General features: G+C 42.8%; 1 protein-coding gene across 2 annotated transcripts in view; it reads left to right on the forward strand.

The window, feature by feature from the left end:
* ANXA13 (annexin A13) overlaps window positions 1-10,257 on the forward strand; it is a 61,783-nt gene extending 51,526 nt beyond the window's left edge. Inside the window, exons 4-11 of one of the 2 annotated variants that reach the window (XM_037892039.2) lie at window positions 1,469-1,639; window positions 2,675-2,708; window positions 2,802-2,881; window positions 4,965-5,033; window positions 5,272-5,373; window positions 7,886-7,961; window positions 8,638-8,750; window positions 9,911-10,257. In XM_037892039.2, the coding sequence (XP_037747967.1) occupies window positions 1,469-1,639; window positions 2,675-2,708; window positions 2,802-2,881; window positions 4,965-5,033; window positions 5,272-5,373; window positions 7,886-7,961; window positions 8,638-8,750; window positions 9,911-10,030 (765 nt within the window). In that variant the 3' untranslated portion in view covers window positions 10,031-10,257. The remainder of the gene's footprint in view (window positions 1-1,468; window positions 1,640-2,674; window positions 2,709-2,801; window positions 2,882-4,964; window positions 5,034-5,271; window positions 5,374-7,885; window positions 7,962-8,637; window positions 8,751-9,910) is intronic. The other variant, XM_043539129.1, reaches the window with a different exon arrangement.
* Window positions 10,258-18,062: the final 7,805 nt, after the last annotated feature.

The following is an 18,062-nucleotide window of genomic DNA, read 5'->3' on the forward strand; positions in this document are numbered from 1 at the left end:
TTTTCATCCCAATTCGGGATGAAAGGGCAAAATCTGAGAATTTTTCACAAAGTGAGATATTCCAAAAATATTTTGTTTTGATAAGGGAAAAATGTTCTGTTTCAACTTTATCATTTCAATTTTTTATATTGTATTATACATTATAATTTAATAACCTAAAAGACAAACATTTCACTTTTTTCAAAACACTATGTTTCAACTTTATCTAAACATTTTGATAATTTCCCCAGGAAATATTTTGATGAAATCAATACATTTCCACAACATTTTTCAATTTCATCTCATCAGCATTTTCCAACAGAAAACTGTTTGGTTGGAAAATTTTCTACCAGCTCTAGAAAACTGCATTTACTAATTTGAAGTATTTTTATCAAATTCAGTAGAGCCGGACATTTTTACTCAAATTCCAGAGCCTTTAAAACATTTTCATTTTTGTTTGCCTCCCCTGCAGTGAGAAAGAATGCCTGAACCAAGGGTAAAGGTAGTTGATATAGCAACAGAAATTTCCTAAAGTAAATTCAGAGGGACAATTCTGATATAATTTACACCAGTTTTACATCAGCGTAATTTTATTGACTTCAATGGATTTACTGCTGATATATACCAGCATGAGACTAAAATCTGACCTACAGATTGCCAATAAAGTTCAAAAGGTCAGAAATCTGTTTTGGTACTTGACTTCTGAAAGGAAAGACTCAATGCCTGAGTAATATTTAATATAAGAAAAATAATAGCTTTCAAAACACCTGTTTTAGGCATAGGGTCAAATCCTGCAGGCCTTATACTTAATTTGTAATTGATTGGAGCTAGTTGCAGATTAGGTCACTAATCAACGTCAGTAAGGGTGGCAGTATTGGGCCCAAAATCCTTCAACAGGCCAAACCCAATAGTGAGCGCAATAAGAATTTTGCCTGAGTAAGGATTGCAGGATTTGTTTCACAATGAGTATTTGAAGCAGCATATGTTAGAGAACTGAGCCAAAGGGTCTGAAACGACCAATTTGAGACATCACAGTTACAGTGGCACTGATATTGGGAATTTCAGACTTATTTCCAACCAAAGGACACAACTGTTGGGTGTTATCACCCTTAACAACCATACACAGTAATAATACCTTGCTCTTGCCTATATAGCATGAGCCTCTTGAGACAGTGAATCACGTAGTCCCAACTCACCTTCTCAAGGCACTGGGGTGCCTGGTGGTTTACACTGAGATAAGTCTATTGACATCAATAGAGGGACTCCTGATATACATTGCTCAATGAGAGAAGAACCAGCCCCGTAGGTTTAAAGATATTTTTCCCTTTTTTCTGATCTGAATTTTTGGAAGACTTCGTTTAGCACAGGAAATGTTAACAACTCCGTAGACTTAACACAAATAATCAATAAACAATAGTAAACATTACCTCTCAATTCTTCTGGGTAGATTTTCTGTGCTATGAATTAACTTTCTGGGCTACTTCCTTAGGATTTGGAAGAGGTACTGAAAGGAGAACTAAGTGGGAATTTTGAAAAGACAGCATTGGCTCTGTTGGATCGTCCATGTGAATATGATGCCCGAGAGCTTCGGAAAGCAATGAAAGGTGCAGGAACGGACGAATTGGTGCTGATTGAGATTCTTTGCACCAGGGTCAATAAGGTTCGTGGGTGTTTAGCCGTTATTATACATCTTCCTTGCTGTACTGCTCCGACTACTGCACACGTCACCCTTGCCCTCTAGAAGAATGTATGTCAGAACTGCTCAAGTGAGTGGAGTATGTCTCCCTCTAGAAGCTGCAGACATAAGGCTATCAGCCCCCTCAGACTGGAGTCGGGAGCATTTTTTAAGGAACTGACCATAATAGTCAGGCCATTTGTCGTGTTATAAATTGGACAGTCCTCTTTTGGGGTGGTTTGTCCCCCAACCAGTACTGCAAGAAAAACGCAGGTGGTTATGTCTGATATTATAAGGGGGATGAATTTTGAAGAGTGTGCCACTCTGCCCCTGCCAGCATGACCTTACACACCACACATGTAAGGTCACACCGGGAGGCGGGGAGGGGGTATCTCACCTGCAGGGGCAGGCCCATGCCATTCCTAGAAGTACCAGAATGTCTGGTATTCTGGGACCGTGTGAGAGGCCACCCTAGACCCAAATGCTATGTAGATAAAGAACATCATAGTCACATCAGAAAGTTCCCTCCCACCCCTCCAGCACCCACCTCCCTCAGAATATGAGTGGGCTTTGGAGAGATGCAGAGAGGGACAGATGCCAGGGGGGTGCATCATACATCACGACACATGACAACATTTATACCTGTTTAAGGGAGTGTGAAGAAACTTTTGCATCACTGTGGCAGTTCAAAGGGCATTTAGGCCAGCCCAACTCAGGAAAGTGATCCTCTTCAGGACAGCAGTTAAGCATGTGCTTAAATCCCATTGAAATCAAAGAAACACAAAGTTAAGCACGTGCTTAACTGCTGTCCTGAATAGGAATGGATTTAAGCATGTACTTATGTACTTTCTTGAACTTGGATCTTAGTGGAGACTGAGAATCTGACCTATTACATATCTCCCACTAAATGTCATCATTCTATCTGGGGTCTAATCCCAGGAACAACACTGTGGTATCTGAAGATGTCAAGTCACATGGGCATGTTACTGACCTGATTTTTTGTTTGTTTGCTTATCCCAGCAAATTGTAGACATAAAGGATGCATACAAAAGGCGTAAGTGATATTTTATATAAAACACCCTCGTTTAAAGAAAATATCTCACCCTTTAGCAGTGAATAAAATCTTACAGACTTTTTTTCTTAATAGTCTTTGAGCGGGATCTAGAATCTGATGTAAAAAGCGACACAAGTGGCTCCCTAAGAAAGATTCTGGTTTCTGTGCTACAGGTAAGGGTTGGAATATTTCTATTACAAACCTACATGATATAGGCATTTTTTTTCTACACCACCTAGATAGTGCAGGTATAATAAATATCTGTTCTGTGCACACAGGCTTTTTACAGCAAAACATCTATACTTACAGCCTTTTAACCAAATCGAGAGTCATAATTAAAGACAAGTGTACAATTCAGGCTGGATGTGACCATGGCTCCAATAACAGCTCAGCCTTGGCTCTTCCTATCTGAGATTTATATACGTATAAAACCTAGGGACACAACAGAGGATCTGCCCCCAGTCCAGGGAAATTTTATTATTGCACTGTTGTGCTGGGCTTTTACTTACTTACCACCTGGTTCTATAGACCATAGCAGTCCTTGGCCATTCTCACGGTTTGCACCCCACCTCTTTTGGTCAAGGGCATATTTTACCATTGATGGTAATTCTCACTAAGAGCTTTTAGATCTTGCATAGTATTATTCCTCCATTGAAGATACTGGATTATTCCTACTTTATTTTGTGTATTATGGTTATGCCTAGAGTACCTAACCATGATCAGGGTTGCATTGTACCAGAGACATAATTAGAAACAGTCCCTGCCCCAAAAAGCTTACAATGTAAACAGATAAGACAGAGAAAGGGTAGGAGGGGCTTGCTATGTTTTTCGATTCACACAGAGCAAACATTACATCAGACAGAATGCTCTTTGTTTTAGATTAAGAAAACAAGAACAAAAGTGAAGTCTCCATGAGAGCTGGATTGTGTGTGTGTGTGTGTGTGAGAGTGAGAGAGAGAGAGAGAGAGAGAGAATGCACTGAACACAAAACGACTGTCCATCTCTGCAGACAGACAGAAATGAAAAGGTACAGCACACAGGAAGGAAAGGCACAACAGTGGCATAGCTAAATACATGACAGCTACATTCCCATTCTAGAATGTGGGAAGCCACAATAGTTTTGTTTGACCCCTCTGGGTGTATTTTCAGGGGGGACAAACCAGGGAATATTCATAGATTTGTCCTTGATAGGTGCTACCAGAAATTCCTGTAGAAAATTAAAGCAACGCTAAAAAGGCAGGTGTCAGTGAATGGTTCTGATTGTTAAATAGGGAGGAAGAGTACAGGGCCACATGACTGTTATTAAGGAATAGAAATGTGACAAAAGCGACATTTCACTGCAGGTATTGGAAATCTTTTTTTAAATTGACTGTTGTGACAGACGTGCCTCCGTATTCCCCTATTCTTGCAAGAAAGTTTCAGCTGTAGGGTTACAAGGCTACATGTTCCTGACAGTCAGGGATCACTTGGGAGGCCTCCACTGTACAGCATTGCACAACTGTGTCGGTAAATCATAGGATCTCTTCACCTTCTTCTGAAGCAACAGGTATTGAGTGTTGCAGAAGGCAGGATACTAGCCTTGGTGAACTAGCATCTCTGAAGTAAAGCAAATACTATGGGCTAAATTCTGCCCTGATTTGTACCTTTGAAATCAATGGGATTGCGCAGGGTGCAAGGTAAGCCAAAGTAGAATTTAGCCCTGTGTAATTTGTTGATACAGCACTAGACAATGGCCAGTAGATGGCAGCAAAAAGACTACGAGGAAGCAGCTTGTGAAGGCAAAAAGGAAAACGCTCCATTCTAGTACAGTAGAACCTCATAGTTACAAACACCTCGGGAATGGAGGTTGTTCATAACGCTGAACAAAATGTTATGCTCGTTCTTTCAAAATTTTACAACTGAACATTGACTTAATACAGCTTTGAAACTTTACTATGCAGAAGAAAAATGCTGCTTTTAACCGTCTTACTTTAAATGAAGCAAGCACGGAAACAATTTCCTTACCTTGTCAAAACAAAATGTAAACTGTCCCTTTATTTTTTAGTAGTTTACATTTAACACAGTACTGTGCTGTATTTGCTTTATGTTGTTGTTGTTTTTTGTCTCTGCTACTGCCTGATTGAGTATTTCCGGTTCCAAAGGAGGTATGTAGTTGACCAGTCAGTTCGGAAGGCTGGTGTTTGTACCTCTGAGGTTCTACTGTACAAGAGTAGTAAGCACGTGTTCTCTTTTTTAACACAATGTCCCTTTCTGTAGGCTGACCGAGATGAAGGCCTGGAGATCGATGCAGAGCTCGCTGGGAAAGATGCCAAAGAGCTGTATGAAGTAAGTGAAATAATGGAGAAATCCCCAATTGTCATGGTCTTTATCTGTCTATGGCATTTCTAAGGTGTCTAAATGTTGAACAACCCCAAAGACAATGGCATTAAATTGTACCAATAAAATGGCAGGTTGGGAACAGAATTGGGTGCATTGGGTTCACTGCAATGTCTGGTTTTTAAAAATATGAAAAAAAAAACCCCAAACATTTAAAAACGGTTAATTTTAACATTCAATTTTTGAGGCAGGGGAAGGCTGCTGGGGTACAGACGAATTGGTTTTCAGTGTTGTCTTAGCAAAGAGAAACTACATGCAGCTAAGAGCTACCTTTCAAGCTTATGAAAAGGTAAGTTTTGTTGGTTGTTGGTTTTTTTGTTCTGTGACAGGTATTGTGCAGCATGGAGCTCAGTGGTAATTTAATGGAATTAATTCTCACATTCATAGAATCCAAGGCCAGAAAGGGCCATTCTGATCTAGTCTGACCTCCTGCATAACACTGGCCATAGAACATCCCCAAAATAATTCCTAGAGCAGATCTACTTACAATTGGAACATATGATTCTTTATTTGTAATTTTAAGGAGAGGTCAGACATTCGAAACATCTAGCAATATATGTATAGGGCCAGCTCTTCAAATGCTGTAATGAATGGTCTACATCAATTTGCACCAGTTGAGGATCTGCCCCATAATATCCAGCAAAATAAGTTTTTGATTGTTGTCCTGTCTTCCCCCAACCCTATGAATAACAGAGAGGGTGACCTTTCCCCAGTCACACTGCAAAGATTCAGCAAAGGGGTACATTGCACAGCTACTAGGCCCCTGACCAAAGATCTTGAGGTTCTCACTTTCTGCTCCTCTCCACTGAAGCAGAGATCTGATGGGTGGGAATCTATGTCTCTCATCCTGATCCTCCAGTCTCAATGAAAGTCTCAATGGGAAGGCCTCTTGAATCTAGCTCTTGCTGTTCTCCCATGCAAAAAATGGACCTCTTTTCACTAGAGGCTTCCAAATTTTTTGGAATTAAGCCCATGGAGCCTGAAAAATAATTAGGAAGAGAATAAGGACAATGTAGGAGAAGGTAAGATGGTATGTCCCGCTTGTGACTAAGTGGACGCACTTTTCTCTCAAAATATATAAATTAGAGAGGGCCCAAACAAAACCCCAAGATGCACACACACCTGAACTTTGGGAATGTTTGGAGCTAAACTTTGCAGCTTAGTCCCATCTGAAATATAAACAGCTCTTGCTGAAAACATAACAGCTCCATCCCGGCTACTGAAATGAAGAGCCAAAAACCAAAACCCTGTTGAGTGTGTTGGAGGCCTATGTAATGTTATAAATGAAATTCAGGTTTGTTTAGACAAAGTTCATAGCTATTTACAAGGCAGGGAGTTAAGATAAAATGCATTAGGTTGAGAATTAGTTTAACAATGAGAAGCAGTAGCTGGGGAATCATCTCCCATAAGAAGTGGTAGAAACTCTGTCACTTGCAGTATTTAAAACTGGACTGGACAAAACACTCCAGAACACACTAGACAGAACTCTCTGGCTCTGGCTGGAGGATGGACAAGATGACATTTCCCATTAGGGAGGACCATTTTATGATTCTCTGTTTCTTTATATAAATTCTTAAAAAGAAATGTCACTGTGTTTTGATGCCTGAACATGATTGCCTTAAGGCGAGAACTTGCATTTATTTACCTTCCTAAACTTATTCTGTGTTCAGCAGATGATTAGAACCATTGAATCTCTTGATGAGGGGGAAAATCTAGTAAGGCATTGTTGGAAATATATTCACAACTTACTCCAAACTTTTGTTTGTGGCTAGAGAGGCCAAAGCCAGAACCATTTATCTACACACATGTACACATAAACACTACCCAAACTCTGGCAGTTTCGATAAATGAGCCTCAAATCTGAAATCCCCTGAATTTCTAAAGCAAAAGCCAAACACGGGTTGTCCAAATCAAACCCACCTGCATCCTTTCCATCTGTATTTGAAGTCGCGATGGGCCCGAGACTAAAGCCATCTGTCCACATATGAATCCTCTCCATATTTTGATGGGTTTGATTTGCAAGACTAGATTCAAATCAAGCCTGGTTTTGCAGAACTCAACCCCAAACATTCCCAGTTTTGCCCATCTCTCATTTGAGCAGATATTCCAGAGTGGAAGAATCCTGTCTTGCGAGGCGGAGTCGAGGAAAATTATCTCATTTTTTACAAATAGAAGATTTTCTTTATTCACAAAAATTAGAACAGATTTTAACTTCAAAATATTTTCCCCTTCCCTGCCCGACTGTCTCCTCCCTACAGTGTGGTACAAAACCCAAGCAAAACTGAGACCCTTCTAAACTACCTTTACCCAAAGAAAATAAGTTACAACCCACCAAAATCTACCTTGACTGTCTGGACCTATCCAAGTCTTTGGTGGGACAGAGGAGGTGCGAACAGTCTCTCTCAATTGGAGGTCTCCCCAAGAAGAAGTCATGAGATGATTCACTACAACACCTACTGCAAATGTTTCAGTTACCTTTAAGGATGCACGTTACATATTCTGAGTCAGCTGAATTAAATCGGTATAGTTCTATCAATGTCAATGGAGCCAGGAAGAGTTACACCAGCTGAGGATCTGGTCCTTTGAGACGGAGTGAGACCCTTGCCCACTATGGGGATTAAAGTAGTTAAAAGCTTACTCCCTAAAGTCAAAGAAGGTATCAATATTATCTAAATCAGTCTGTTGCCATGTTAAAAGCCATCTGATCAGAAACAGGAGTGGCTTAGTGCTGTTCTTATTACTAGAAGGATAGATTACTGCACAAACAGAAGCTATAATTAATTTTTTCATTATCTCTTTAGCTGAAGGGGAGAGACATTGAAGATGCCATTAAAAGTGAAACATCTGGAGATTTGGAGAAGGCCTTTCTCACTCTTGGTAAAAAGAAAGTCTATAGCTTTTCTCTCTAGTTTTCATCCTCACTTGACTTTAGCCATTGGGGTTCTTATGTGTATAAACACAGTGATAATTTGCTTTGTTAGAACTAGGTTGAGACACGGAAAGACCACTGCGGGACAGAACCAATTAATGTTGACTTGCCCCATGTGTCTGTGGGAAGAACCTCCATTAAGCCCCAGCATGAGCTATCTAGATCTTAGGTCTCAGAGCACAGAAGTAAGCCAACATCATCCACTCAGGAGTAAATTGGCAGGGAGCAGAATTCCAGACAGGCCAAAAGAACGAAAACCGTGTGCCCATACAATTCGTTTTCATTCTGGAATATAAACATCAACATTTTCAGCCCTTCTGTGCTTGCATTAACATGTTTATTCAATTTTGATATTCACAGTTATATAACATGCTCTCTCTGTAGGGCAATACATTCACTTTTAGGCTCCAGTCTGTCACCTGTAATGATATGGGTTGACCCTTGCATCTCCACAATGCCAGTTGCAGGACTAAGGCCCTACAACAATGCACGTCCAGTTGGGTACTGACATTGGGGATGTCTAGGTTTCCATTCAGAGGGCTGTTGTTCTCCTCCTACTGAAGCTACAGTGCGGAATATGAACTGAACAAGGCTCATGAGGTCAATTTCACTTTTCTTCTTTAGTGAGATGTGCCAGAGATTGCCAAGGCTACTTTGCCACCCGTCTGTATGAGGCAATGAAGGGCGCAGGGACAGACGAGGAGACTTTGATTCGCATCCTTGTGACTCGGGCTGAGGTAAGATATGCTGGGATCTGAGAGGCCCCAAATCTTCTGGTGGATAAGTGTGAAATTTAGAAGGAATGAATTACAGTAGTAGGACCAGATTCTGTGCTCAGTCAGTTTTGCAATTTAAATTCAACGAAGCTCCATAGACTTCAGTGCTATTACTGTTTTTACACCCCTAAAACTGAGAACAGACTCTAGCCTTGATACCAAATCAATTTATTTTTTTTTAAAAGAACGATGCATGAGACACATTAGTAATTGCACAATGGAGCCAAACACATCTAGATTAAAGTTGGCCACCATTATTCAACTGGGAGATAAGTTGTTTGGTCCCAAAGAGCTTTGTTAAAAAAATCCTAATTAAATAACGATAAAGAAGCAGTTCCCAAAGTATGGTCAGTGGAGAGCTAGGGAGTCACATGGTGCAGGCTCTGTCTGTTTCCAGATGGGAAAAACAGGGCAGAGGAGAAGGAGAGAAGAAGATAAGAGCCAACGCAGACTATGATTAAAGTCTTTTCACAAAGCACAAAACATGCTCAAGACATTTCAGCTCCATAAACAGTGTCTGAACATTACTCTTCCATGTAAGCTGTTGTCGCCACTGTGATGTTAAGTGGTCTTGAGTAGGAAGGGAAAAGGTTCATGTGACGGAGAGGCAAAGTGATTATCCATATGATTGGAATGGTGGGGCTGGAAATTAGTCTCCAGGACACTCTCCCTGTTAAGTTGTGGCCTGACTATGAAAACATTTGAGAACCTCCGTAATAAAGATATGACCCATATCATTGATGCCATCTTTTATGGACTAACATATAACATCTGGTTCTCTGTCCTTAGCAACCAGAAAGTTATGTATGACCCAAAAACTATTTATTTTTTTAATTCTATTCCTGGAAATTTCTCCCCCACTCCTTACCACCCATGAATGTCTTCCAGAGGAGACCGTAACTTGAGCCACTGTGTAAGGGCAGCAGTCAGGATATCAAGTTTGAGCTAAAAGTGCTCCACGGTTTTGAACCTACTCCTTCCCCACCAAGGCCCTGGATCCAAATCTGATTAAAATCAATCGGAATCTTCCCACTGACTGCAGTGGGCTTTGGATCAGGACCTAGAAGAGTGAGGTATGGTGCAAAACAGCTCCGCACTTCTAAAAATTCTTTCCATTTCAGATTGACCTTCAAACAATAAAGGAGAAGTTCCAGAAAATATACAACAAGTCCTTAGCAGAGGCCATCAAATCAGACATCTCTGGGGACTTCAGAAAGCTGCTAGTGGCACTGCTACACTAAGACTGCTGTCACAAAGGGAGAAACATGAGAAGAAGTCACCTTCTTGACCAGCTTCCAAGTAGCATGCAAAAAATGTGGCACTAGCAATAAAAAATCCACACCGTTTATTTTCTTTACAGTGGGGGAACATGTTGCCAGGTAATCCTTGTGTTACCTGGACATGAGGTTCAGGCCAAGCCTATCACACAAAATGTTCTCATGCAATAAAAATGTTTTAAAAAACTAAATCTAAACTGGCCTGTCTTCCCATCTTTAACATAAAGAGGGATTTCTAGAATCTTGTCACCGTTTCCCCCAGGGATCTTTGGTGTCGCTAGAGAATTCCAAAGACAATCCCCCTTCCTCCTCTGCTCCTATAACCCACGTCCTAAGCACTCCATATCATGCCATCACACTTTGTGCCAAAATGGACTGAATAGTGCTCCCTTCTTAGCCCATCATCACAGCTGCTTTAACTGCCAGAGAGCTGCCAATGAACGATGCGCATCAGCCTCTGCTCTCAATCCAAAGGGAAGGTGAGAGTGATTTCCCTGTCTGAGCCATGTCTCCCATCAGCATCATCTGCTAAAGTATCCCACAAAAGGACCAAAGAATTGCAGTCCCTGGGCTGAGGGGAGGGCAGGGACTGCACCCTCTGTGCTACCCAGTGGAACCTAACACAGCAAAGTGGGTGAGGAGGAGGTGGGTCCCTGGCCTTGCCCTGCCTCTGTATTGCCCATGAAGTGGGACTGGCCCGCAAGGGGGGTGTACTGTACCACATAGAAATGAGCATGCTCCCCATGAGCGTTGAGACATTCTCCTACTGGAGCTGGACAGCTCTGCACCACCCCCGATGCAGGACTATGCCCTAAACAAATGACTGAGCCTTAGATTAGACATGATGTGGCAGGGAGAGTACAGGGGAGAGTCTGGGAAGCCAAGGGATAAGAGTGGCTGATCAGGAAACAGGCTTATGGGGTTTTATGCATGTATCTTGGTCCTGCCTTTTTATTACAATGTACTAACTTCTGAGGACAGTGGAACAAAGTCTCTCTCGCTCTCTCTCGATATTTATATCATATTCCCAATAATGGTGTCTGGGCAACTAGTACATTACTTAGGTGAGAGCAAGGTCAGTTATGGAAGACTAACTGAAAGGAGGGAGGTGTTTCAAGGAGCAATGTGAGGCTGTATAGTGCGCAGGGCAGGGAAGATGTACCAGTCTCAGGAACATTTAACAGCTCTAATACTCGGTCAATTTTTCAAAAGAAATTTTTTTTTATTTGGAGGCAAATTCCTAATCTGAAATCAACCTCAGGCTTCTGTATCCAGCAACTCTCTGAATCGAGAAAGAAAGAGCATAGCGGAGCAGGAGACACGTATCTTAGGCTTGCAGTTGCCTTAGTTCTGTTGTAAGCAGAGCCCTTAGAAAGAAATTAATAATTACTTAGGTGTCCAGGGCTCCCAGGGATCTTTTATCATTCAGAGGTCACATTGTACATCCGATCCACTAAGATCCATGCAGGCAACGCTATTTGGATGATACGGTTTGTCAAGAGTATAGCAGGCTTCCAATATGAGCATGAAAGAGTTCCGGGGGAGGATTAAGCACCAATGCTAAAATGTTCAGATTTGGGTGCTTACAGGTTCCAGCAGGATCTGGGGATGCTCAGCACTTCTTAAATCAGGTCACTTCTTTAGGTGCCTAAATATGAATTTTAAGTGCCTACTTTTAGGCAGCCCAATTTGCTTTGGCCTGAAGACTGTTTCAATTAAGACTAATAGGTCTTTCTTAGAAAACACATGATAGCTTCTCTCCTAGCCCCTCGCCTTCTGATTAGAGAGATTGGCCTGAAGCAAAATCCAGGGGCCAAACTCCAGATCCAAACTTCCTAGGCCAAATTCTTCAGTTATACAAGTGCAAGGGCAGTGGTGAAGCCTATGAAGTTACCCTGGATTCATACTGATGTAACAGAGCAAAATTTGACCTCAGATCTCTATAATGGGTCAATACCCAGGCTTCAAACTCTCACATACTCAGGCGCGCAATATTCAGATCCAAACCTAAATGTTCCAGGTTTCAGAGGTGTTCAAATTTGGCCCATTACACAGCCTGCAAACTCAGAACCAAACCAAGATCCAGATCTGAGGTTTGGATTCATTCCCCACTCTACTTCTAACGAGTGAAAGCAGGTTCTGTGTTGTACATGAATACAAAGGGTAGCTGTAGAGTTAGATTGCTATAAAGAATCATTCTTGCTGATCAGCTATATAGCAAATGAGTAACGCAGCAGTGACATGGGGTATACGAGAGGTGAGAGAGGCGATGTTTCAGTGCTCAGCAGAATCAGATCCTAAGGATAGCTGGACCAGCAAAACAGGAGGAATGCAAGATAGCTGGCAACAACAAGAGATAAATTGGGTTTTGCAAGACTTGGGTTTGAGGACAAGGGGCAGCAGGTTCAGAACAATTTGGCAAGAGACCAAAGATATATTCTCCTGGAAAGGATAAAAGTGTTATATTTATCCATGTCATGCCTTTGCAATGGCCTTGGTATTGCATGGCCCTATCTGAAGCAAAATGAAGAGCTTTGTCCAGCTTTCACATGTGACTGTCCTCCTCCTCCCATGTAGTCATGATGAGTTCCACTTGCCTATGACATTCTTCCAGGTACTCAAGCCCCACCCACTTGTTTATGCAGCTCCATGGCTTCTGGTCACCCTGATGCATAGACCAAGAAGCCAGGAGGTGGAGTTAAAGTACAGCTTTGTAAGCATGATCAGGCAGTTAGGGAATTATTTACTCTCTGCTCCTGGGGCTAGGGTCAGAGGGGACAATGGAGAGGGAATTGGGAATGTTGCTCTGGTTGGGTGTATCTGAAAGTGGCACAAAGCCCATTGTCATCTACTTAATGTACACGGTGGGTTGCAGGTCAGATTCTTGTACCAGATATGGACTGAGAGAGATAGATAGAAATGTGTTTTCCATGAGATCCTTTAATGCAGTGGTTCTCAAACTTCAAACTATTACACAACCTCAGGAGCAGGGACCGAAGCCTGAGACCGCTCGAGCCCTGCCACTCCAGATGGGGGTGGACAAAGCCAAAACCCAAGCCCTGCCGCCCTGGGTGGGGGTCCAAAGCCTGAGCCTGAGCCCCACCACCACAGGCAGGGGGGCCAAAGCCCAAGAGCTTCGGCCCAGCCCATGGGCTTTGGGCTTTGGCCCCGGGCCCCAGCGGTGGGGTTTGAGCTTTGGCCCCGGGTGGTGGGGCTTGGGCTTCAGCAAGTCTAATACCAGTCCTGGCGACCCCATTAAAACAGGGTCCCGACCCACAGTTTGAGAACTGCTGCTTTAATGCACTGCCAGGCATGGCTGTCAGAAGGGGTGTTACACACTGCACCACCTAGTGGATGAACATATAATACAATTTAACATTCTATTACAGTCATGGAGACAAAGGCCTATTTTGGCTCTCTCACAGGCCTAATGCTGCCTCTGCTTGTTAGGTTAGAGGCTTAGGAACTATGGAGATGAGCACAGAGTTAGATCTGATTAGCCTTTGTTTGCTCCTGTATGTCAATTACTTGATTAATATGTGCCAGGCTGTCATGGGGTCTTTAAGAAGTTATTGCAAGTCTCTGTTCGTGCAGTTTTATTGATCCTCTGTGGACATTAGACTGTCTCTCATGAGATTTCCCAATACGTTCACCTTTCTTACTGCTTCCATCTTTCTCTGCCCCAGCCTATAACCCCATGTTGGCAGACCACATTCCCTTGGGGTTGTGCAGCACCTTAAGGCAGGTTGGCCACTTCCCCTGCCATGACCCGAAGGACCTAGGCGGCAAGCCTAGCCAGCTGCTGAATGGATGCATGAGGACCCAGCAAAGCCCTCCTCCCACTCAGCCCAACACTGGACCATGTCTGACTCTTACTGTCATCTGCCTGTTTCTTTCTTTTTGTTCTAAAGACCGTTCCACCTGCTATTTATCACCTCTCCCAGATCCTTACTAGAGATGTTAAATAAGACTGTAAAGTGGAGCTAACACTTCCTGTCTCCCACCCTGAACCCTGTCTGGTTCAGATTCTAAGATCTCCAGAAAAGGGACTGTCTGTCACTATGTGTCCATACAGTACCTAGCACAATGGAGCCCTGGGCTCATTTGGGGGCTTGCAAGCACTGCTGCAGTGCAAATAATAACAAATTAACCCAGTAGACCAAACTGTTCCGCATACAGATTAACTTTCTTTTGCACCTCTCTGCTAACATGCTGTTTTGCATCTTATTTCAACTACACTCCTCAGGGAATGATAACAATGATCACTTCATCTCCTTCAGCAGTGGTGTAAAAGAAGGGGATGACTTCCTCGGGCACAAATGGAGGGGTTACACTGATACCAGTATGTCCTGCACACACCATCCAGACCTATAAACAAGAGGCTTCTGATGCTTTTGTTACAATGGTCCAGTAGTTAGGGCACTAGCCTTGGAGTGACAAAACCCTGGTTCAATTCCCTGTTCTGCTACAAACTTCCTGTGTGACCTTGGTCAACTCACTTAGTCTCTCTGTGCCTCAGTTCCCCATCTGTAAAATGGGGTAATAGCACTTTGCTATCTCACAAGAGTGTTGTGAATAGATTGTGAGGTGCCAAGGTACCAAAGGACATATAAGCACCAGAGATAGAAAACTGCTTTTTTTTTTCTAAAATGCTTCATGAAAAATCATTTCTTCACTTTCCTAACAGGAAACCCCAATCCAAGCAATTGCTGCTAGTTCAGCTGCAGGCTCTGCTCTGCATCCTTTCAAGCTGCAATAGCTAGGACTACGATCTAATTCAAGCAAACTCACTGGCAACCCTCTGGCCGAGGCACATGGCACTCTGAAGTGCACTGTTGGTGGGAGAATCATCTCTGAAACAGTAACCCCCCTTCATGTGAAGGGAAGAGGTCATCAAAGACAGGCCGCAGTATCTTCATTTCCCCAGAGTCATGGCCAGAATTAGCAGAAACCCTTTGTGAGGAATTAGCACAGTGCCTCAGTCAAACAGAGCAATAGGATATTTAAACTATGCAGGCCAGATTCTGAGGTCAGAGGGATCTTGCACAAGTAAGGACCTCAAGATTTGATCTTATAAAAGTTTTTTCAAACATACACCAATATCCAGAAGCGCAGGAACAGCAAAAATCTCACCCATCTAACCACCCGTCCCCCCCGCATAAAACCTCAACATAAGTAAAGTCCACCCCGGGTTGAACGGCCGTGGTAGTTTCTTTAAGGGTTAAAAAATAAATCCTCAGCTGTTGCCAGGAAACGGCCAGAAAAACTAAACAAGCAAACAAACCCGAAAGAGCTAGTGCTCATGCAGATAGACACCAAGCCAAAGCAATCAGCAGAAAGAACCACCCTAGCAGAAATAACACAGACACACGCAGCTGCTTTGTGGCTTATCTTCTCAGGTTTGGTGGCTTTCAATTGGGTAGTTAATGTTCCCTGGATGAGGGGCAGAACCTTTCATTTTGGTTTTTGAATTGCACTGTAAATATTTAGGGCATGATCATGGCCAGCCCTGTAGGCAGCAATATGGGAGGCAGTAATGCAGCTTCCCCCAACCCACCTTGCACGCCCCCGGGAGTGCAGAGGCTACTAATTATGGTGCTTAGGAGCAACTCACCTGAAAGTGGGCGGGGGGGGGGAAGAGAGAGGAGTAGACAGGGCTATTGTTCTACCTACTCACCCCATCTACACTGACCAATGGATTTGGCTGGTTGGCTGCATAAAATGAGATTATTTAAAGGGGTGTCACAGACTATGCTCCTCTCTGTGTAACCAGGGAGCTTCAGGATGCTTCCCAGTGCTCACCCTGCATCTGTCCCCAGCTCCACACTGCCCCAGCACAGGGCTATGCCTTGAGGGCACCGTCTAGCCCTCAGTTACTTTAGCATGGTTTTATGTCATGTAAATACTTAGTTGGAAACTGCCACATGGGGCACAGCCTGTAGCATGAAGCCTCCGTTTGTACAGGAACGGATTGCACCAGAGCACTGTGATCTGCTGTGGTGAAGACAATGGTGTGAGAGCAGGTCAGGCAATGGGCCCATTGAGTAGAGGCATCAGAGGCCTTTCACTGGTGTCTGTCTCGGTGTAACTGCATGCAGACATAAAGAATTTCTGACCACTGCACTCAATCCTACATACGGCTTTGCCATCAGAACATGAAAAGGAGTCTTGTTTTTCTGGACAGCCAAAAAGCTAGTTTGACATTGTACGGGTAAAAAACAGCTTTAGGATACAATGCCCTCAAAAAAAAGGTGTGTGTGTGGGAGGGGGGAAACTAACAAGTGGTCACAACAAGAGACTGGGAGTTAGGGCTCCTGGGTTACATTCCCAGTTCTGACATTGATTTGCTGTGTGAACTTCAGCAAGTCACTTCACCTCTCTGAGACTCAGTTTCCCCATCTGGAATATTTACCTTCCCCAAGGAGTATTGTGCGGCTTAATTAATTAAGGTTTCTAAAGATAATGGAGGCCCCAGTGCGAAAGGTACTATAGAGCCACTATATGTTACTTTCAGTGCTCTGTTAAGTACATGCAGCATCAGAATCAGAAACTTCTGAGACAACAAACTTTGACAGTCTGAACTCCAGTTAGACAAGTCACCTGGACACTCACCTACATTCTGAGCAGGGAGAGATAACAGCTGCTTATCTCAGAGTTCTGGCTTATAGAAAATGGGGGTTTGCTACAATGGGAGCATTAGAGCAAAACACCCAGTGCTACCGGCTTCTCCCGCACTCAGTCCCAAATCTCAGCAAATAGATTAGAGGGTCTTCCCCCTACTCCTTAAAATGAAAATATTGTCCCCTCAGAAACTCTTGATACCTCTGTTTTCCCCTCCCTCAGGATGAAAGTGCATACCTAGTGCTAGGCATTTCAGACTGTTTACAGGCTTCTAGAATTCCCAGGCACTTCAGGACAGGGCCTTCTGGTTGTTTCCAAATGGACAGCCAGAACTTTTATAAGCGTACCTTGGTTTCAGAGTCTATTTGTTATATGTAAACACTGGCCAGGAAAACACCCCTTGGGCATGCTCAGTAATGTTCAGCTCCTTGCAAAAGGCAAGGGGAAAGTCACATGTGATAACAGTGAGAAGTCCATATGTGACTATTCTTAGCCCTGGAATGTATACAACACCTCATTGCCTGGTGGTTCTTTCACAAAGCTCCGGAAAGCAGCGAAAGTGCCTTCAGAATAAACAAATCCAGAAATGACCCTCCATGAATCACTTACCAACAGAAAGAAACATCTTGAGGGTATATAGTTTTACTCATGTACAGTACTAGCTATGGAAAATCTCAGCAGAGACTAAAGGACACAAAGTGAGTGAATACAGTGAAGGACAACATAAGGTAAACATTTCTACCATGTGATTTCACCGCAGATTGAGCAGTCAGATTGTCATGAAGATAGATAGCCATCTTATTGTTCTGCCTGGTACATTGTTTAGTCGTGTGTCTGATTAATATAAAAAACAACAACTAAGCAGAGTTAATAAATAACCATTTCAGTGCAGATCCCCAGTCTCTAGAGTTTAGTTTGTCCTTTGCAGAGTTTAGCTCTGCCAGATTTATATTCTTCAGTAATGACTAACTCTAAGGAAAAGAGACATAAGTTACTAAATTGCAAATACTTTAAAAATAGTGAAGAAAAATACTTTAAAAATAGTGAAGCTAAGCACGTTTATTAGACATGTTTAAAATGAACATACAATTTGCTCAGGGCTTTTCGCTTTAGCCCCAAGTCAGCAAGATAATTTTAGTGCTTATGCTTCGTGTCAGGCTAACAGAAGATTCCAACCTCACATCTGATACCTTTAAAAAACAAACAAGCAGATGCTGAATGACCTCCTTTCCCACTGCACTTAACCACTGTTCTTATTTCTGTGCACAAACAGAGTTAGAATATTTAGAGTAACCATCAATGTTCTGATCCCTGGCCCCTTTGGAGCTGAGCATTTCAATAAAAGCTGCTAAGAACTTGTTTTCCCTGCCAAGCC

Source organism: Chelonia mydas, chromosome 2, assembly GCF_015237465.2.
Source record: "Chelonia mydas isolate rCheMyd1 chromosome 2, rCheMyd1.pri.v2, whole genome shotgun sequence".
Taxonomy (NCBI): Eukaryota; Metazoa; Chordata; order Testudines; family Cheloniidae; genus Chelonia; species Chelonia mydas.